The 22,899-nt window shown below is 36.6% G+C and overlaps 1 protein-coding gene across 1 annotated transcript; it reads left to right on the plus strand.

The window, feature by feature from the left end:
* Window positions 1–488: 488 nt before the first annotated feature.
* Maf1 (repressor of RNA polymerase III transcription Maf1) lies at window positions 489–12,381 on the plus strand. The gene is made up of 4 exons (XM_068302304.1): window positions 489–1,404; window positions 2,707–2,953; window positions 11,800–12,077; window positions 12,132–12,381. Exons 1-4 carry the CDS (start codon window positions 1,304–1,306, stop codon window positions 12,181–12,183), a joined length of 678 nt encoding a protein of 225 aa, XP_068158405.1. The 5' UTR covers window positions 489–1,303; the 3' UTR covers window positions 12,184–12,381.
* Window positions 12,382–22,899: the final 10,518 nt, after the last annotated feature.

The raw sequence follows: 22,899 nt of genomic DNA on the forward strand, positions 1-22,899 counted from the left end.
TAATCATTGTGTAATGTTCAACGTATCATCACGATGCAAATCTTGTGGAATTTATATAAAACAATTTTGGAACGATTCCTACTCGATCCATCTCTTGGGAGTGCTTGTGATTAACGGTGGAAGTTAAACAGCGATTCCCACTAGCACCGTCTCTTTTATGTCCGAAAGTTCAATTTCCTCAAAAATATCATACAAAATCTATCTATGTCAAATTATACCTCTGAAACAAACATGTTGCATTCGAAAAATATCACTAAAAACGCCAATCTAACCGCTTGACATAGGAACGTGTCTTTTGGATGGTCAAATTGGCACGGCAATATGCGCCATCTCCCGAAAATTTGGTTGATGGCCGCCAGTGGGAATCGGGCCTTATTGGGATTGTCATCTGAAGTAAAATGTTGCTTTGTAGAAATAATTGATTTCGTTTTAAAAAAAAAATACTGTCCCAACGAAACCTTTGAAATTATATCATATGTATGTATGTAGTAACTGAAAATGTGTATCGTTTAGATTAACGAATATTTCAGTCAGTGTTGTTAAATGCTATCATTTTGCTGTTGCACCTTGTATAAACTGACTAACGAAATGTTGTTATTAATATAAATTGTAATATAAAAGTAAAACGCAGAAAACCGTCCAATACAATTACATACATACATACATATGTGCTAGATTGGCCAAAATAGTAAAATTAACTGATACATAAATACATCTATGTTAATACCAATAAATAAAATAATAAAATTTAAAATCAAACATTTTATGAAACAAATAAATTGTTAAGATCGCGAAGCAAATTTTTTTTTATTTGTGATATGTTATGTAAAAATTGAGCATACGGATGTTTTTATGTACATATGTACAAAGATCAAACTTTAATTTATAAATTCGACGCCTTATTTTGTTTTCTTCTGTGGGAAGGTCGTGATTGCCCGACAATGTGCAAACATATTCCAATACCTTCTGTATCTAAATACAAAAAAATATAAATTGATATTTATTAGCAGTCTCGCTAACCTTATTACATATTGAGCTGGATTTTAAGCGTTTACTTCAAAACCATAAGAAACCAAACAACCAGTGCATTCGAAGTACATACCATGCATATGGTTATATATATTTTCAAGCTTATAGAAACAATTTAACCTGTTGGAGCTATGCAAGTATATCTAAGTTGCATATTACTGGAATTGTCACATATATTTATTTTGAGATTGAACATTGGATAAGTGATTAGATTCCGAAATTGCTCAAAAAAAACAGCCAAAGCGTTATTCATAAAATTATTTTTCGTATAATCATGAAACTGTTAGAGAGTTCCCGTTTTGAGGCCATAAACAATGCACTCTCCATACAAACTGGCGGAATCAATATATTTGGGCGAATAGAAAGCTATTCGTGGTATGTATTTTAGAATCGGTTACTTTTGTGTTCATATACAGCTGCGAGCAAAAAAATAGTAGTGGCATCGCCCATTTTACTTATAGCATAGAAAGTTATTTTCTATTTTGATTTTTTTGTATGCGAATTTGTTATTCGGTTTGTTATTTATTATATTGTAAACAAAAAAAAAACACTACATTTTGATTTTTCGAAAATAATGAAGATTTTGTGTCAATAGTGCCAAATTGAGGCGAGCAAAATAATAGTAGAACATAATTTGAAGACCACAAAGTTCAAAGTATAGAATTTTATTTCAGGGAAATAGTTTTAAAATAAAGACCAATTCAATATCAATATAACATCACCATTCAACAACTTTAACATAAACATGCTTGCCCATGATGCCTTCTATGCTGCATATAGGACCAACACTGTAATAGGAAAAACAGCCCGACACCAACACACTTGATCTGCCATGGCTAACAGTCTTGGTGGACTGTATTTCGGGCGACGAATATACAACCTAGACCTCCATCCAAACACCACAATTTTGGGCTCATCTGACCACAGTATTTTACGCCATTTCTCTACAAGCCAAATTTGGGTGGAATTTTGAGTATACAATCCGTTGTTTTATGTTCTTCTGTGAGTGAAGCGGTGCTTTCCGAGGACTGCGAGCGTTCCAGTTATTTAGTGTTAACTCTTATCGCACTGTCCAAACACTGGCCGGCACTTTTTAAACGGACGAAGCCTTGAGGTTCGCACTATTCTTTTTTCTAATTTGGGCGAGATTTAAAGCTTTCGGTCACGTCTTTCTGATATTTTTCCACCTTTTAATGCATTTTGAACTGCAGTTGTAAAACCTTTAAACATTTTTCGGACTTCTCTGTAAGTTTTGCCCTCAGTTATAAGGTTTTTGATCTGAATATCAAAATACATTTGCTTACTATGGCCCATTTAAGTATGCAAATTGATATACTTTAGGGAATAAAAAAAAAGGGAGTAAAAAAACCAACCTTCGAGTAATAGTTTATGTTTCCTGCATAAAAAGATCCTTCGCTACTATTATTTTGCTTGCTCTAAACTTGGCAATTAAGCTTAATAATGAAATAGCATAAAAGTTAAGTCACCATGTTAGGTTACAATGTAACGGACAAGTGTTAGACGTTGCTAATAACGGAACTTAGAGGTGTTAAACAGATCAGAATATTATCTTGCAAGTTATAGTAATAAATATCGGCGAGTGTTAGGCACTACTATTTTTTTGCTCGCAACTGTATGTATATAAATCTCGTTTACACGTTTGTTTTGATATTTCAGTAAAATGGTTGCCGCTGAGAAGATTTTGTATAAACGCTTTACGGCAGAAACACAAGGCCATGATCTGCAAGCGTTGTCGCCCCCACAAACTCTAGCCGATTTTTCACCCAACTTTCACCGCAACAATAGTCAGTCAGGAGATGAAGGTGTTATTCTATGTGACACAATTTCACGGAAAACCCTATTTTACTTGATTGCAACGTTGAATGTTTCATTTGAACCAGACTATGATTTCTCGGATGCAAAGGTGAGGGGTATTTAAACAAAAATATCAAAAGTAGATTTAAAAGGTTTTCCATCTTGTTGCCGGTTTTTATACCCTTGCAGAGGGTACTATAAAATTGGTCAGATGTAGTAACGCACAGAAGGAGACGTTTCGGACCCCATAAAGTATATATATTCTTGATCAGCATGACAATCAGGTCGATATAGCCATGTCCGTCTGTGCAAAGTTCACGCCGCCGTTCTAAGAGCTATTGGGATGAAACTTGGTGAAATTATCAAGTGTGCTACGGAAATCACTTTAGCGGCAATTGCAGTGAAAGCTGAAATCTAGGCTCCTCAGTCAACTTGTCTACTGCAGGGAAATATTTACTTAAGCTACTCCGGCCCGAAACAAGGTTATACTATATAAATATTGTATCAAAGGAAAGTGAAACATTTCTACGAGCACGGCCTCAGGAGTGCCTTGGCGATTTATTTTGTAGTTTTTGTACAATTAACAAAAGAAAATGTATGTTTTTAGCGGAATTATAGCTTAAAATGACTCAACTTAGTCGTCTCGCCGACTTAGGTATACCATTCACAGTAAAGAAATATTTCAATTTTATTAAACAAATGCATTTTCACATGTTTTTTACAAGCATAGCCTAGTATCTCGCTCATTCAAGCACACGAGCGCCCTAGCGTCCCCACCAGCCAACGGCCAACTCCGGCCTTATGGAAAAACGTTTATATGCATTACTCGATTTTTTTTTTTTTTTTTGCTGGATATTAGTATTAAATTTAAGTGTGCCAAATTTGATTGCATCAAGTAGAAAAATACGGGAGATAATCGAGTCTTTTCAAATTACGGGGGCTGAAAGGGTCTGGCAAAATCTTTACACATACATAATGTGCGCATTTACTAAGCAAATATACATACCAAATATGGTGCCTCTAGCTAGTATAGTTTTTGAGATAAACGCCTTTTTTAAATGGCGGGGGCGGAAAGGGGCGTGGCAAAAATTTGAAATAAATTTTACCTATTTACATACTACACGAGTCTGCATACCAAATTTGGTGGCTCTAGCTTTTATAGTCTTCGACATCTGCTGGTTTATGCGGATAGACAGACAGATAAGGCTACATCGACTCGGCTGTTGATCCTGATCAAAAATATGGGGTCGGAGAACCTTCCTTCTGCCTGTTACATACATATTGGCGACTTTAATATACATACAATCTCACCCTATGGGTGTATGGTATAAAAAGCTGTTGCTGCCAGCTGTTTTGTTCGCACTATTCTCAACAGACGAAAGCATTTTTGAGTTTACAATATTTCTTGATTTTATAGATCAAATATATGTAATTCAGAATACAATATTCGGCTAACAGAGCAGCCGAAAATTTCTCGATTTTATAATTTAGAGTAAAATATTTGACGGCCAGAGCAGTCAAACAAGGCGCCAAATAAAATAACAAACTGACAAAACCATAAAAAGTAGCGTTTGCCAACACCCAAATCTAGCTTTAGCCGATTTTTCTATTTTTCGTTATTTCATATGTCTCATTATAGCATAAGCTATCTCGCTTCTTCTTACAAACACACGTGCACTCTAGCGCCGCCACTAGCCTACGGCCTACGACTCCGCTTTTGATACTGATCAAGAATATATATACTTTATGGGGTCGGAAAAGCCTCCTGCCTGTTCATCCTATGGATGCATGGTATAATGAATATCGTTAAGCAAATCGTTTAGTAACTGAGGATTCTGCATTAAAATAATGAAAGCCTTAATGCAATTATAATTTATTTTTACGTGTTAGCAAATCACTAGAAATTTAAATCAGGCGTAAATCCACTGGCAACAACGTGGTTGCCACATAGTAAATTTTAAATCTTTTAATGCTTTCATTACTTGTTCCTATATTCCACCATTGTCAGACATGGTGGTATATTTAAATCATTTAGAAGCAATTCAGTTTGTCTCCTCTTTAGTTTCCAGTCAAGACTTGCTCATAGTTGTAGGTGATTTTAATTTACCCGCTTTAGCATGGTCACTAACAGATGAATCTACCACGTTGCTGCCCTCTTTGTCACATGACTTTATTGATGGCCTTCTAGGCTTAACTTTATCCCAAGTCAATCCTGTCTTAAATTCTAATATTGGATTCTTCTTATTGTGAGGTTTCTAGGATCGAACCATTTGTTCTTCCAGAAGACAAATTTCATCCTACATTAAATTTAAAAATTAATTTGCCCTTGCTTTCACTTGCTACTACCGATTGGTCTTATCTGTACAATTGTAGAGATATGAACTCAGCTGTTCGTTTTTTCTATGATACTCTGAATTCACTCTTTGATATTTGTGTGCCTCTTGGTAGGCTGGAGCGGCTTAACAAACCTCACTGGTTCTCTCGTGAGTTATCCAATTTGAAAAATGTGAAGACACGATATTATAAGAAGTTTCAAAAAACACGTCGTTCATCAGATTATGCTCTGTATACAGTCGCTCGTTCAAAATTCATGATGCTTAATACACAATGCTATAAGAATTATCTTTAGCGGTGTAAGCTTCAGTTTTCTTCTGACCCTAAACAATTTTATAATTTTGTTAATTCTAAACGTAAGACATCTGTGCACCCATCTTTTTTGTCTTTTCAAAATAAAAAAGCGAGCACTGATCAGGCAATTGCCGATATGTTTGCGAGTTTTTTCAAAACAACTTATTCCTCAACGGAATATCGAGCAAGTCCGTATCCTTATCATTTAAAAAAGGCTAATTGCATTTTCAATCCAGTGATTGATGAACGTTCTATTCTTAGCGAACTTAAATTAGTTAAACCTGTTTATTCTCCGGGGCCAGATGGTCTTCCTGGATGTGTACTCAGCTTCTGTGCAAACGCATTATGTAAACCCATTTTTAAATTGTTTCTATTGTCTGTCGAATCTTCCTCTTTTCCATCTATTTGGAAAGAGTCGTATATCATTCCTCTGCATAAAAATGGCAAAAAGTCCGAAGCCTCTAACTATAGGGGTATCTCAAAATTGTCCGCTATTCCGAAAGCTTTTGAGAAAATTATAACTTCTCAAATGCAACATTTTTGCAGCTCTATTATTTCGCCATCCCAACATGGGTTTGTGAAACGTAGATCTACAACCACTAACCTTTTAGAATTTACATCAATAATTATCAAGGGGTTCGACAATGGTAAACAAACTGAAGTAATATATACTGACTTTAGCAAAGCCTTTGATTCCGTTAATCATACCCTATTACTTTTTAAGCTGAGCGACATTGGGTTTCCACCCCTTTTCCTTTCTTGGGTTCGAGAATATTTAACAAATAGAAAACAGAAGGTACTTTTTAAGTCTTCTTTTTCCGCTTCCATTCCTGTGACTTCTGGTGTCCCTCAAGGTAGTCATATTGGCCCTCTGCTCTTCACACTATTTATTAACGATCTTCCATCAGTCATTGTTCTTTCGTGTGTGCTTATGTATGCTGACGATGTCAAACTTTGTCTTACTCATAAAGATACAGATTCATTTAGTCGGCTACAAGCTGATCTTAAAAACTTTCAATCCTGGTGCCAGTTTAATCTACTAAATCTTAACACTACCAAATGTAAGGTAATGACTTTTCTCCGTAACTCTCCTCAACTGGTCACTTATTTTCTAAACAATAGCCCTCTAGAACGTCTAAATAATATGAATGATTTGGGCGTACTTATGGACCATAAGTTAAATTTTATTTTTATTTATTTATTTATTTACGTCAACTAACACAGCAGTCGACGAAAAAGCTTAAGCTAAAGACAAATAGTAATTAAATGAAGAAGGTAGCTTAGCTTTATACGCAACTAAACATCCCCGGCCCGGTGGAGGTGTTTTATTTGCACAAGGTGCCAGCTATGCCCCGATTCACAGCCAATGTGGCCAGGGATGAGTTGCAGCCAATCCAAGTCCAGAATATTTTCATTGGTTTCGCTGTAGATGATTAAAAAGTATAGCGCGAAGAGAAGTGACAGAAAGATGAGGAGAGATAAGGTGAGAAAGGTTGTTAAAAGATTGGCAAAGAACACGAAGAGGTTCGTGAAGAGAGTAGTTAGTCAGACATCTACTAAGGTGAATAGGAAAAAAGTTTCTGGTCCGACGTGAGGGAACACAAAAATACAGCGTATCTAGTAAATTGACTAGTTGACTAGTTTATGGAGAAAGAGAATGCCAAAAACAAGCCTACGGTTATAAAGTGAAGGAAGATTAATAAGAAGTCTGTCAGAATAAGAAGGTAGGCGAAGACCCGGGTCCCAATTTAGACCGCGTAGCGCAAACTTAAGGAATTGCTTCTGTACCGATTCAATACTACTGGCGAGCAATATTCTAGAGTAGGGCGAACTAACGAAGTGTATAAAACCTTTGTTACATGGGGATCATCAAATTCTTTGGCCCAACGTTTAATGAAGCCGAGAAGGCTGCTTGCTCTGTTGACAATTGAAGAAATATGAACATTAAATGAAAGTTTAGGGTCAAACATAACGCCTAAGTCTTTGAATGATGGAACACAATCTAACAGAACAGACTTAATAGAGTAATGAGCTAGGAGCGGAGACAAACGACTGAAAGTCATAAAAGAACACTTAGAGGCATTAAGGTGTAATTTAACACCCATATTTCCACCACGGTCGCAAAGGTCATGAGTGTCCTGGGTTTCATTAAAAGATGGTCAAAAGAATTTGATGACCCCTATATATACTAAAGTTCTTTTTACTTCGCTTGTCCGTCCTATTTTAGAGTATGGATCTTGCATTTGGTCACCTCAATATGAGTCGCACCAGATTAGAATTGAATCCGTTCAAAAGCAGTTCTTGCTATTTGCTCTTCGTGGCTTAAGCTGGGATCGCAATGTCAATTTGCCTTCATATTCTAGTAGACTTCTCTTGATTAACCTTCCGTCCCTAGCTAACCGTAGAATTATGCTTGGTGTCATTTTTATGCACAAGCTCCTAATTGGTGATATCGACTCGCCTGAGTTATTAGCTCAGGTGAATCTGTCGGTACCATGTAGACGAAGTAGACATCCTTTGATACCTTTATCCCTTAGTCGTTGTTCTTCTAACTATGCTATGCATGAACCTTTTAGGGTCCTCTGCTCTGATTACAACCTTCTATTCCCTGTAATCGGCTCAGAGTTTTCAATTAATATGCTTAAAACATCTATACTATCCCATTTAGTTAATAGATAGCTATAGTATTATTTGTTTGTCTGTTTTTTTCTATTGGCTATGTCTAACAGGCTATGTCCTGGTGTTGTAGGGGCCACTTGAACGTACTGCGCATAGTATCGTCAACGTCCGCTAATAGTCCACTTCGAAAAGTGAAATGAAAATTATTCTGTTAATTATTTGGTATTAACTAAAATAAATGTTTTAAAACATAAATAAAAGCACTGTTAATTAAGAGACGATTTTAGTGTTTTAAGAAATTGCGTAGTTTTTGTGCAATTCGCAAGAAAAAACCACTATTTCTCTGAATTGGCGACGTTCACCTGTAAACGTCAAACATTTGTCATTGTGTTCGTGTGCCCAAACTGTAAGCCCGGTATTTAAAATTTAAATTAGTTTTCTTAAAACAATAAATAATTTGAATTTATTGAATCCAACTCATGGAAATTGAATAAAAAACCAAATTTTATGTCATTTCTTTGTCTCAAAAAATATATTAATGAAGCTCTTGAAAAATGTATATGGGGAAATTTGTTAATACATAATGACAACCCTGCCAAAACCAAATGAAAGGAAAATAATAACTTTTTTGTAGCTTATAAATCTAATTAAAATAAACAAAACACAATAACAAACCAATTTTTTTACCTAAAATTTGCAAAAAACTTTTAATAATATCAAAAGAAAAAAATCTTTATAGGAAAATATTATATGTGCATATTTTCATTTTGTGGAAGTTCTAATTAATATGATGGCCTTTTACTTGAATTTATTTTTCTCAGAGTTGATTTGCTAATTTTTTCCCACTCAGCGACTACAGGTGCACTATCGAGTCAAATTTAAGTCTATTTTAAAAAATAAAATGCCACAAATGCCTTTAATTTGATTAAGGTCTGGGCTTAAAACTGGCAACTCAAAAACGTGTGCGTTGGAGCATTTTCCTGTTGAAAAATCATATTGTTAGGATAAAAATTTTCCGAAAAATCAATATATCAAGAAGTGTATTATACATTACCACATTTGTTTTTGTCGGAATAAAGCATAACAGTCGTTTATCTCGCCAATACTTGCGGCATCCATATGGACCGTCTAAAAAATTACATTTTGAAACTCGTGAGTCCAAAATTTGTATTTGTATAGCATAGGAAATGTTTTAGTTTTCAGAAATTATTTCGTAGAACCGTCTCCCGGACACGTTGAGAAATATCGCTGCAGGACATCTCCTTTTTGGCAGCAAGACGCGAAATTTCCCGTTTATAGCGCTCTTGGATTTTCGTCGGTTGGCCGGTACTCTTTGTTTTAGCATAATTGCTCAAATTGGCAAAAGTTCGTATAGTGTTCGTATGAAGACTCACTCGGGAAGCAATTTCTGTAATTGTTTTCCCACTTTCTTTCATGTCTAGAATCAAGCCTAAAATTTGCAAAAACCTTTTTTGCAGTAGGCCCAAATATAACCAGATGGCTGGGGCTAACTTCAACCGCGTCTAAGTTTTTATACCCTTGCAGTTTTTTGTTACTCCCTTCATAGCCATCAAGTCTAATGTTTACAGAAGAACGGCCGACAATCCCAACATTTCATATAACGAAGTTATTGATCAAAGTCACTGTTTCCACCGATCGTTCCAATGGAAGCTATATGATATGGTCAACCGATCTTGATTAAATTTAGCAGTCATTTATAACTATGTTAAACTGAGAAATATACATTTTTATCACATTTGTGTAAACAGTAATGAAGATATTGAAAAAACAGTGATATTTTCGATCGATCGTTCCTATGGGAGTAATTTGATATAGTTACCCCATCTTTATCCGATTTTTCATAATCATTTATAGGTATAATAAATTTACCAATATTATTATTAGTTTAGAAAATAACGAAGGTCTTGAGAAAAGTCACTGTTCGTGACTTTGCCATTTGTATGGGAGCTATATTATTTCGACTGAATTCAAGATACATATACAAGCTGTGCAGTATAAACAAGCTGTGCAGTATAAACAAGCCTACATGAATTTTAACTCTATAGCTCTTTATGTCTAGGAGGAGTTGGCGTCGATCCAGATGGACGGACATCCAGACAGAATATATATATATAATTTATATGGTCAGAGACGTTTCTTTATATGCGTTGCACACTTCTGACCAAAATTAATGTACCCTTTTTGCAAGGGTATACAAATTGGCTAGTTTTTATAGAGATACAGACAAAAAAACGTTGTGCGCATATACCTACATATTTCCCTGAGGTAGGTCCGTAAAAATGAAATCACTGGAAGTTCTGTGAAACCTTATTTTTATTTACAGCCTTGCAGTGCAGTCCTCGGTAGATGAGTTATCTAAGTGACCCAGTCATTTGGGCAACTGAACAACGAGGACCCGGGTTCGAGTCCCAGGCTAGTGTATGGATGTAGTTTTCGTCTAAGCCGAAGGCCTTAGTTGCCAGTGTTTGTAAAATATAGTCAGGTTGATAGTTTACAACTATATCCTATACTTATAATAATAATAATAACATACCTTTTGCCGAAAAGTTAATAATTTCTGTCTTTTGGGAAAACCATTTTTCCTTTTTAAATAAAAGACAATAAAATTTTTAACATTTCGTGTGAAATTGATCAACGACGGCGACGAGGAGGGAGTGGCTGAGACGTTGAGTGGAGCTCCACAAGAAGTGGTAGGTGATCTGAGTGGAGGTCATGCAGTTCACGGATGAGTAAAAGTTCATCTGGAATACGAAAATAAAATAAAATGCGAAATCACAGCAGAAGTGTTTCTCAAGGTGTCCTTCGCAACTTTCCCTTTTTTTAATTGGCCTGGGTCAGTATCGAAGTGCAGGTTCTTCATGCACACCCTGAATGGTTTATCATCGTTCAACTTCTATCAGTAAAATTCAAAATTTTCTAGTTTACTAAAGTAAGCAACTAATTTTCTAAATTCATCACTGTGGTTAGTGTACACTCGAACAGTACCCCTATTGTTTTTCCGAGTGAAAGAACTTTCTGGTAGGACTTGTAATACTCTTTGTTGCAGCTTTCTGGTTGAGGAGATTCCAGTGCAGTCCCGTTTTCTTTAACGTACCGTTGAATGGTGGCAGTGTCAACACTGTCTACGTTGGAATGAGCGATGTCATTGTCATCTTGTAGTTTGGCAAACCTATTTTTTTTATCAGCTGTTGCCCTTGAAGTACTGGGGATCCGACTGTATTACTTGTTTCTCTTGTCGAAAGTCGGGGCTTGGTGTCTTGCCAGCTTGTTGTTGTATTGGTTTTCGTATTCCGTTTTAAGAAAATACGATTTTTTTTTTTTTTTTTTAAATAGAGTTAGATTTGAAAGTGAACTCCACGAAAGACTATATACTCGACCAAGGCTAAAGATTGCAATATAAGCATAGCAATCTTAGCTTATGCAGTGGGGCCGTGTATATAACTGGCCGTCTTGCAGTGAATATGGTAATTGCCTACACTGTGCGTGTGAATAAGGTTTGATGGAGTACATACAGTAAAGGCTTTATCATAAGAACACTACACCGTTGCTATATGTATATTACACTATTACCATTACTTGTTTCAAATGAATATGTCTTGATGGTGTACCGCATGATACATACTAATTTTTTAATAATTAATTACAGAAATATTTTGAAAACAATACACTTTTCGCTTTCTTTTTTAGTCGCACGAGTTTAGCAAGGAGCCTTCCTTGCAGTGGGTTATGAATTCCGTTCACTCAAACCTCTCTGCTTTAGCTGGAGACCAATATCACGTTTTGCGCCAACCGTTGTGGTCGGCTGTCGACGATGAGGTTAACTTGCCAGAATGCGACATATACAGCTATAACCCGGATCTGAGTTCGGATCCATTTGGAGAGCCAGGTTGTTTGTGGTCTTTTAATTATTTTTTCTACAACAAAAAGTTGAAGCGAATTGTGTTTTTTACAAGTCGGGCTGTAAAGTAAGTGGTTTTAAAGTATAAAAAAACCAGTTAATATTATTTTATCTATTTAAGTTCTCTCTATGCTGGGGACACTTTAGACTTCTCATTGGAAGAAGTCTATTGAGAAATGGTCGCAACTGGTTTCTCTTTAAATAGTTTGATCAGTTGAAAATTTGTATCAACACTGGCGGAAAAGTAAAAATTAATGCTATAAATAAAGGCGATTCTAATAATAGTAAACAAAAACAATTTTTTTTTTAAGAATTTAGCAACATCAAAAATGTACTTCGTTGAACTAATAAAAATTAAGAAATTACAAAAATGGCGTTGTTTTAAATTTTAGCTTGAATTAAATTTAAGACTATTGCTTCTTTTTTTCCAAGGCCCCTGCGTCAATGTGTTCGGTAAATGTTCGGTAAACGCGTTTAAACTACATAATTTTAGTATCAAGCACGACCTCAGGTGCGCCCTGGCGATTTATTTCGTAGTTTTTGAATCATTAACAAAATAAAATTAATGTTTTTAGGAGGATTATAGCTAAAAGTAGCTGTTTCCGGCTTAAAAAAGGTGTTCAATTTTGAGATGGTGTTGCCAAATGCCGAATTTTGGATACTCGAATATGCGGGCTTATTAAATCTTTTGTTCGCACTATTCTCAACAAACGAAAATATTGTTGAGTTTACAATATTTCTTGATTTTATAGAACAAATATAGTTTAGAATACAATATTCGGCTGCCAGAGCAGCCGAATATTCCTCGACTTTTGAGTTTAGATTAAAATATTTGGCTACCAAGGCGGTCAAACAGAGCGCCAAATAAAAAAAGCTTTTGACAATACTGAAATCTAGCGTTACCTGATTTTTCCACTTTCCAACACTGAAATCTCGAGTAGCTGTAGTAAATATTTACCGTTTTTTAAATTGCGGAAGCGGAAAGGGGTGTGGCAAAAATTTGAGGTAAATGATTACTACTACTACTCGGGCCCAAAACGCGCTTAAACTACATAATTTTGATAAAACGAAAGAGAAAAATTGCACGAGCACGACCTCAGGTGCGCCCTGGCGATTTATTTCGTAGTTTTTGAGTAATTAACAAAAGAAAATTAATATTTTTAGCGGGACTATAGCTAAAAGTAGCTTTTTCCAACTAAAAAAAGCTGTTCAATTTTGAGATGGTGTTGCCAAATGCCGAATTTCGGATACTCGATCGCGGTCTTTTTTGAATCTTTTGTTCGCACAATTCTCAACAAACGAAGATATTGTTGAGTTTACAATATTTCTTGATTTTATAGAACAAATATAGTTTAGAATACATGCCAGAGCAGCCGAATATTCCTCGACTTTTGAGTTTAGATTAAAATATTTGGCTACCAGGCCAGTCAAACAGCGCGCCAAATAAAAAATAGCGTTTGACAACACTGAAATCTAGCCTTACCCGTAGTGAACATTTACCATGTTTTCTTTTCTTTTATTCCCATTTCAAAAATATCGGAATGACCTATTGCTGCGGGAGTTATGCGAGAATATTCAATAGGCCTGTGACATTTATTATTAGCAAAAAGACTTTTAATCAAGTTGAGTCAATCCTGTAATTGGTCAAAAGTTAGCAACTCAAGAAGCACTTTATTTTCAAATTAAAGATTAAAGTTTTCAGTACATATGTATGTATAGCGGAGTTGACGACAAACACTTGAATCAACCAAATATAACCAAATAAGCTTGACCCTGATAAAATTTAAAGTTAATTTAAAGTAAAATAGTAAGAAAAAATATCAAAGAAGTTAAATTCGGCTATGCTATGTCCAATAACAATGTTACATGTTCAAAATTTGTTCTCTACAATTTGTTCTTCTTCCCTCATTCCCTAGGCAAAGCACGGCACGCATACATATACTGTTTATCTAGCGTTGCGTGTGTGTGTGTATTAGAGGTGGGAAACTATCGATGGCACTATCGACACTATCGATGGTACTATCGTCCACTATCGATGGTGATGAAAAAAATATCGTCGACTATCGATGGTGCCGACTATCGATAGTTTCCCACCTCTAGTGTGTATGCATGTACTCTGTTGATTTGATGATGACGTAGTAGGCAGCAAGCATGGCTGCCGGCAGCGGTTGAACCGATTTATATTGACTGTAACTTGTGTTCTATTTATCCGATCAGATTCAAATTTTGGAACCTGAGTTTTTATATCCAATACTATCAAAACATATAGTATATTTCATGGAGATACTTAAATTTTTATGAAAATGTTTCTTCTAGAACTATATGATATAGTAGTCCGATCCTAATGATTTATAACAATAATTTAATAATTTATCTTAAGCGGGTAATAAAAATGACAAAAAAAAAAAAATCATCCCTAAAGCTCTTAAGATGGCTGAGTAAAACGCATACGCACTGACGGACGGACGGACAGACGGACATGGTATTGCGAATACATCTGGCAGCCTACTTCGTCACCCGCCCATCTGGCAACCCTATGCGCACAAGATCACTCTCGTATAAGGCACCGTCTGTGCCGGTCGTGCTTCTCTTTGTTCTACCACAACTAATCTATTCACTGCTAATATTGTACATATATATATATATATATATATATATACATATATGTATGTGTATCCATCAATAACTCCGTAAACCCATGAAGTTGAATAAATCTCAACAGGTTATGGGCCCAGCACGCTTCCACTGCGCCAATAATTCGATGGATACAGAATAGTGAAAAGAAGGTAAAAAGTGTAAAAGTTGTGGCGAAAAAGTTTCAGAAAGATTTTTGTGTCTCGCCGTTTTGGCGCCTAACTGCCGTTTTTTTTTATGTTGCTTGTGTAGCTTCTCGGTCGGCATTGCTTGTGTAGCTAAGTCAAGAAAAAACGCGCGAAAGAGAACACAATAGAAAACAGTTAAATAAAGAGAAACAGAACATAAAAAATGAGTGAGTCGCAAGTGTACGTATAGAGCCGTTAGGCAAAGAAAATTTTGATACAACTCATTATCGGTTTAATTAAAATTTTATTATCCGAATTTTATTTTCATTTCATAATAGAAATTAAAACCTACAACAAAACTTGCTTTAGCGGTGTTGTCATTTTGCTTATCTCTTTTGCTTTTGTGTCTTACATTTTACCGTTGTAACTAAATCTTGCGCTCTTAAAATTGTTGTTGCATGTGTTCAATTTGAGTCGCTCTCTAACTCTTTTCCATGCTTGTTTGATTTGCGCTCTCGTCTCTTGCCTACTTACAACTAAGTGATACGTGTTTTGTTTTTGTGTTTATCATAAGTGTATTCTTGTACTTTTTACTCTTCATACAAAAACTGAGTAATAGAATGTGTAGAGTGTCACCGATTTTACGGTGTCTTATAATAACTTATTTTATTAATTTAATATATTCCATAAACATTAGCTTGCTTCAGAGCATTCATTTAATATAATTAACAAACTAAAAATATTTAAGCTTAACATAATGAGAATATAAACATTATATCGCTTCAGAGCAAATAAAAAAATTTTTTTTTCTTCAGTGAATTTAATAATAGATATAAAATTACAAATTATTATTTTTTAAAAAGAGTGCAAAAAGAACAAATTGTGTACCGTTTTCGGACCCAATCTATTTCTTTTTTCCGTTATTATGTTTCCCGCTAAAGAAAATACTCTTTCAGCTGCAGCACTACTTGATGCTATTGCAAGAAGTTGCAATGCTAATTTACTTAATAAGGGATAACAATTTTCTTTGGTTTTTCACCACTCAATGGGTTTGAAATCCTCGGTTAAAGAAACTCTTTCACCACAATAAATATCTAATTCTTCTAAAGGCGATTTCAAATTGTTTTTCGACTAAGCAACCAGTTGGGAGAAAAAAAAGTGGTTTTTGGCACAAACATATCCTTTTTAGGAATCACTTCAAGTTGAGAATTTGGACTTGCTGGGTTTGATTCTGATGCAAAAAAATTTTTTGCCGATTTGAAAAACAAAAATAATTGCTCATTTGATCAATGCAAAAGGTTTTAATTTCTAATGAATCCTCATGTTCCATGTTTGCTGCTGGAGGACATAAGACGCGAAATTTCCCGTTTATAGCGCTCTTGGATTTTCGTCGGTCGGCCGGTACTCTTTGTTTTAGCATAATTGGTCAAATTGGCAAAAGTTCGTTCAACCGCGTCTAAGTTTTTATACCCTTGCAGTTTTTTGTTACTCCCTTCATAGCCATCAAGTCTAATGTTTACAGAAGAACGGCTGACAATCCCAACATTTCATATAACGAAGTTATTGATCAAAGTCACTGTTTCCACCGATCGTTCCAATGGAAGCTATATGATATGGTCAACCGATCTTGATTAAATTTAGCAGTCATTTATAACTATGTTAAACTGAGAAATATACATTTTTATCACATTAGTGTAAACAGTAATGAAGATATTGAATTGCACACTTCTGACCAAAATTAATGTACCCTTTTTGCAAGGGTATACAAATTGGCTAGTTTTTATAGAGATACAGACAAAAAACGTTGTGCGCATATACCTACATATTTCCCTGAGGTAGGTCCGTAAAAATGAAATCACTGGAAGTTCTGTGAAACCTTATTTTTATTTACAGCCTTGCAGTGCAGTCCTCGGTAGATGAGTTATCTAAGTGACCCAGTCATTTGGGCAACTGAACAACGAGGACCCGGGTTCGAGTCCCAGGCTAGTGTATGGATGTAGTTTTCGTCTAAGCCGAAGGCCTTAGTTGCCAGTGTTTGTAAAATATAGTCAGGTTGATAGTTTACAACTATATCCTATACTTATAATAATAATAATAACATACCTTTTGCCGAAAAGTTAATAATTTCTGTCTTTTGGGAAAACCATTTTTCCTTTTTAAATAAAAGACAATAAAATTTTTAACATTTCGTGTGAAATTGATCAACGACGGCGACGAGGAGGGAGTGGCTGAGACGTTGAGTGGAGCTCCACAAGAAGTGGTAGGTGATCTGAGTGGAGGTCATGCAGTTCACGGATGAGTAAAAGTTCATCTGGAATACGAAAATAAAATAAAATGCGAAATCACAGCAGAAGTGTTTCTCAAGGTGTCCTTCGCAACTTTCCCCTTTTTTAATTGGCCTGGGTCAGTATCGAAGTGCAGGTTCTTCATGCACACCCTGAATGGTTTATCATCGTTCAACTTCTATCAGTAAAATTCAAAATTTTCTAGTTTACTAAAGTAAGCAACTAATTTTCTAAATTCATCACTGTGGTTAGTGTACACTCGAACAGTACCCCTATTGTTTTTCCGAGTGAAAGAACTTTCTGGTAGGACTTGTAATACTCTTTGTTGCAGCTTTCTGGTTGAGGAGATTCCAGTGCAGTCCCGTTTTCTTTAACGTACCGTTGAATGGTGGCAGTGTCAACACTGTCTACGTTGGAATGAGCGATGTCATTGTCATCTTGTAGTTTGGCAAACCTATTTTTTTTATCAGCTGTTGCCCTTGAAGTACTGGGGATCCGACTGTATTACTTGTTTCTCTTGTCGAAAGTCGGGGCTTGGTGTCTTGCCAGCTTGTTGTTGTATTGGTTTTCGTATTCCGTTTTAAGAAAATACGATTTTTATTTTTTTTTTTTAAAATAGAGTTAGATTTGAAAGTGAACTCCACGAAAGACTATATACTCGACCAAGGCTAAAGATTGCAATATAAGCATAGCAATCTTAGCTTATGCAGTGGGGCCGTGTATATAACTGGCCGTCTTGCAATGAATATGGTAATTGCCTACACTGCGCGTGTGAATAAGGTTTGATGGTGTACATACAGTAAAGGCTTTATCATAAGAACACTACACCGTTGCTATATGTATATTACACTATTACCATTACTTGTTTCATATGAATATGTCTTGATGGTGTACCGCATGATACATGTAGGATCGCGGTATGGTGGAGGTGACTTCGAGTAAGAATCGGTATCGACGTAATGTCGATAAAACGATATACGATAGCGAGAAGTAGTCAGGCAGTCAGTCCGCAGAGAGTCAGTGGAACAGAGTAAGCCGGAAAAGTTGATCTCGAAGTGTGAGCAGTGCATTCAGAGTAAAGTCGAAAAATAAAGAGAAATATTGTGAAGTAAATAATAATTATATCGATAAGCTAATAAACTAACAAGATACAATAAAGCTGATTAAAACCCAGTGTGTGCAAAGTGAATCTCTTCAACTTGGGGACTTATCCAGGTAAAGGCAAAAGTTCCACATCTTGGAGGTTCGTCCGGGAAAGGCTGAAGTTTCCACATCTTGGGGGCTCGTCCGGGAAAGGCTGAAGTTTCCACATCTTGGGGGCTCGTCCAGGATGCGTTATACGGTAGGACTATCCATCAATCATCAAATTGTTGCAGTTTGAGATCCGTTATTGTACATCAGTCATCAAATTGTTGTACAAAAAACGTTAAATCCATGGCGAAAATTGTGAAATTCAGCCCATTCTTGGAATAAGTCGCACACAAGAGAGAGTGAGACAACAGCAGAAATTCTTGACAAGCGAAAAAAAAAAAAAAAAACACCGAGCGTCCACTGAAAATTTTTGGCGCCAGGTCGTAAGAAAAAAAAGCGGAATCTACAAGAGCGACAGAGACGGCAACACGGCAACGAACCACAGAGACAACGACATGATCATGCGGAGCTGAACGAGGCAGCAACAAGACGAAGACCTAAGAGAGTAGGCAACGAGGCACTGAGTGTGCGAAGACAAAGACCTAAGAGAGTAGGCAACGAGGCACTGAGTGTGCAACCGACGAGGCACAAAGAGTGTGCAAATACGAGGCACTGAGTGTGCGAACGAGACGAAAGAGCAACATTCACACTGACGGCGGCATCATCCCCAGAAGTGTGCGTGACATGACGACAAGAGAAGCAAAACGAGATAGCAACAAGACGAAGACCTAAGAGAGGAGGCAACGAGGCACAGAGAGTGCAAACAACGTGGTACAGACGGTGCGAACGACGAGGCACAGAGAGTGCAAAACCCAGACGAGAAGCTCTCACACAGACGACGGCATCAACCATCGCAAGTATTCAGAGAGCGGCGATCAGGCAGACACCAAGAGAGAAATATTCACACAGATGACGGCACCAACCATCGCAAGTGGAAGTGCAGTATTGAGGCCGAAAAGACACAAGGAGATCCAGAGAGCAGCATTCACACCAACGACGACAAAGAGTTTCCTGAGAGCAACACCCACACCGACGGCGGCATCAACCCCAAAAGTGCGTGTGACGCGACGATCGAGTACAGAGGCGTACGCAGCGATTTTGGCTTACAAGAGGGACGACAACAGAGTGGAGATACAAGAGCAAGTATTAACTGAGCAAGAAAGGGCCATAACCGAAGAGTAAAACATTTGTATAACATTATAGATTGATATCAATTAACTTAACCCACTAACGTTAGCTTAAGATACATTATTTGTTATATAATTGGTTTGAATTTAAATTATGCCACACGACGAAATCTTGCAATTCACAGTAGCAGAGCTGAAAGAAAAGTTGAAAGAAAATAACTTGAGTATTAAGGGAAACAAGGCAGAATTACAAGGAAGACTAATATCTTTTTTCGAGTCAGGAGTTGAAGAAGCATCCTTCTACGAGGACTCACTAGAGCGTCGCTTACAAGTAGTAAACGATCAACAAGAGGTACAAAGTATAATGGCGTTTACACTAAGAGACATCCAAGATTCGTTAACTGTATTCGATGGCAGCCAGAAGCAAGATGTCGACAATTGGCTTGCAGATTTTGAGAACTGTGCAGAGACGGTCAAATGGAACGATTTACAGAAATTCATTTATAGCAGACAATTGTTAAAAGGGGCTGCGAAATTGTTTGTCAGTAGCGAAGACGGTCTTACTGATTGGATTAGTCTAAAGTCAGCTTTAGAGAGAGAATTTTCGAAGAAGTTGTCCGCAAAACAAGTACATAAGCTACTCGAGAATAGAAGGAAAAAACATAGTGAAAGTTTGATCGAATATTTTTATGAAATGAAAAGTTTGGCGAAAAAGAGCACATTAGATGAAGAAAGTGTTATAGAGTATATAATAGAGGGTATACCAGATTCGAAGCAGAACAAGACTGTATTGTATCAAGCCAGGAATTTTGGAGAATTACGAGAAAACATGAAAATGTACGAGAAAATATCTACTGAGAAAGAGTCAAAATGGTCTAGAGCATCAAAATTCGAGAAGAAGCAGCAGGATATTGCTAAAAATGAGCCAAGATGCTACAAGTGCGGAGGAAGAAATCACATAGCCAAAAACTGTAAAGAGAGCGAGTTTAAGTGTTTTAAATGTAACCAGCCAGGACATAAGGCAAATCAGTGTAGCATGCAGGGAAAAGTGTTTGAAAAAGATAGTCATAAAGTGCAGCAACTTACTCAGAAATCATATAATCGTGTCTTCAAAGATGTTCGTTTTGGCAATGAGGTTATATCAGCGTTTTTCGATTCAGGTAGTGATATCTCGACTATAAGTGAGAGCGCGTACAAACGAGTTTACCCAGTTCCCTTAACTTTGGATGTAAAAGAGTTATTGGGAATAGGAAGTAAGAGAATTTACACTAAAGGATCTTTTAAGATAGATATGGCTTTAGATGGAGTTCCTATTAAGATGTGTTTCCATGTAGTGAGAGATAGAGATACATTATATGATGGTGTAATTGGAAATGACGTATTTGAGGTCGTAAATGCTACAATGGGAAAACAAGGATTAGTGTTTTACGGGAGTAATCAATCGGTTGGGGGAAATCAAGTTATTACTCGTTACAGTAATCCGCAAGATCCACCCCCATTACGCGATGAAAGTCCCATAGAAGAGTTGCAAAACACGTTTGGGCAGATATTGACTACGAGAGTCGAAAACTTTTCGTCAGAGATAGAGCTTTCCCATTTGAGCATTGAGTTGAAGTCTAAAGTCCTAGAAATCATTTCGGATTATAGTCCGGTCAAACCAGCTAACTGTCCAGTGGAAATGAAGACTATACTTACTGATGAAATACCGGTATATCAGAAACCAAGACGCTTATCGTATGAAGATCAGAAAAGAGTCGATCAACAGGTCAAAGAGTGGTTAGAAGAAGGAATAATTCGCCACAGTGTATCTGAGTATTCTTCTCCAATTGTATTAGTACCGAAGAAAGATGGAGAAAAGAGATTATGTTGCGATTATAGAAAGGTAAATCAGAAAATTATAAGAGATAATTTTCCGACTGCAGTGATTGACGATGTATTACATAGGCTACAAGAAGGTAGAGTGTTTACAACTCTTGATTTGTGTAATGGCTACTTCCATGAGCCCGTTGAAGAAAACTCAAAGAAACTTACTTCGTTCGTTACTCAAAATGGGCAATTTGAATTTAATTTTGTACCGTTCGGCATTAATAATTCAGCAGCTGTGTTTACTAGATATATTTTTGCAATGCTGAGACCGTTGATTAATGAAGGCATATTGATGTTGTACATGGATGATATTATTATTCCAGCAAAAAATGAGTTTGAGGGTATTGAGAGATTGAAAAGAGTTATAAGTTTAGCAGAAGAGTCGGGATTAAAGATAAAATGGAAAAAATGTCAATTTCTTCAGCGTAAGGTAAATTTTTTGGGATACATCATAGAAAATGGCACTATCAAACCGTCAAAAGAGAAGACAAGTGCCGTAGAGAATTTTTCAGTTCCTCGGGATGTGAAAGGAGTCCAACGTTATTTGGGTCTTACTTCATATTTTCGTAGGTTTATGAAGGATTTCGCGACGATAGCTAGGCCGTTGAAAAATTTGTTGAGAGCTGACGTACTTTTTAAAATGGGCATAGAAGGGCTAGCTTCTTTTGAACAGTTGAAAGCGGGATTGAGTAATCCACCGGTTTTGCGTCTTTTTAATCCTAGAAGTGCGACAGAAGTTCATTGTGACGCGAGTATGTATGGGTACGGCGCGATTTTACTTCAAAAAGATTCGGAGGATCAACAATACCATCCGGTAGAGTATATGAGCAGACGAACTACTCCAGTTGAGGAAAAATATCACTCGTACGAGTTAGAGGTACTGGCTATAATTCAAGCATTAAAGAAGTGGAGAATATACGTGATTGGCATAAAGATAAAGATAGTTACCGATTGTAATGCTTTTGCGATGACGATAAAGAAACGTGACGTTCCGCTAAGGGTGGCCCGATGGGCTATATTCTTGCAAGATTTTGATTTCGAAATTGAGCATAGATCAGGGATAAAGATGAAACATGTCGACGCGTTAAGTAGAGTATATTGTTTACTGTCAGGAGGTTCTTTGAAGAGTAAAATACAATTTGCACAGAGGAAAGATGAATGGATCAGCACGATTCTGAAAGTGTTAGAAAAGGGAACGCACGCCGACTATTACGTGCAGTACGGAATATTGTATAAGGATCCCGTTAAGGAACTTATTGTAATACCTACTAGCATGGAGCAAGAGATAATATTGGTTGCTCATCGATAATGGCACTTCGGAGTTAAAAAAACGGTTGATCTAGTGGAAAGAGAGTATTATATACCTGGTCTGTTGAACAAAGTAGAGGTAGTAGTGAGGTCGTGTATGGAATGTATCATGAGCAAGTCGAAACAGTGTCGAAAGGAAGGTTTCTTGAATGTTATTGATAAAGGAGATGAGCCTTTGGTAACTTTTCACGTGGACCATGTCGGGCCAATGGAGTTAACCAAGAAACGATATAATCACATATTGGTAGTAGTCGATGCATTTTCGAAATACGTATGGTTATATCCGACGAAAAGTACAGGCTCGGAAGAGGTTGTTGAGAGATTGCAGAAACAGTCTGAGTTGTTCGGAA

The sequence above is a fragment of the Drosophila tropicalis genome, unplaced genomic scaffold (genome assembly GCF_018151085.1).
Source record: "Drosophila tropicalis isolate 14030-0801.00 unplaced genomic scaffold, ASM1815108v1 contig_979, whole genome shotgun sequence".
Lineage (NCBI taxonomy): Eukaryota > Metazoa > Arthropoda > Insecta > Diptera > Drosophilidae > Drosophila > Drosophila tropicalis.

Bases quoted from the DNA above. Each gene is read 5' to 3' on its own strand.
- Maf1 (XM_068302304.1), top strand. From the start codon at position 1,304: ATGAAACTGTTAGAGAGTTCCCGTTTTGAGGCCATAAACAATGCACTC. The intron at 1,405-2,706 runs GTATGTATTTTA...TTGATATTTCAG, and splicing joins CGAATAGAAAGCTATTCGTG to TAAAATGGTTGCCGCTGAGA. The intron at 12,078-12,131 runs GTAAGTGGTTTT...TATCTATTTAAG, and splicing joins TTTACAAGTCGGGCTGTAAA to TTCTCTCTATGCTGGGGACA.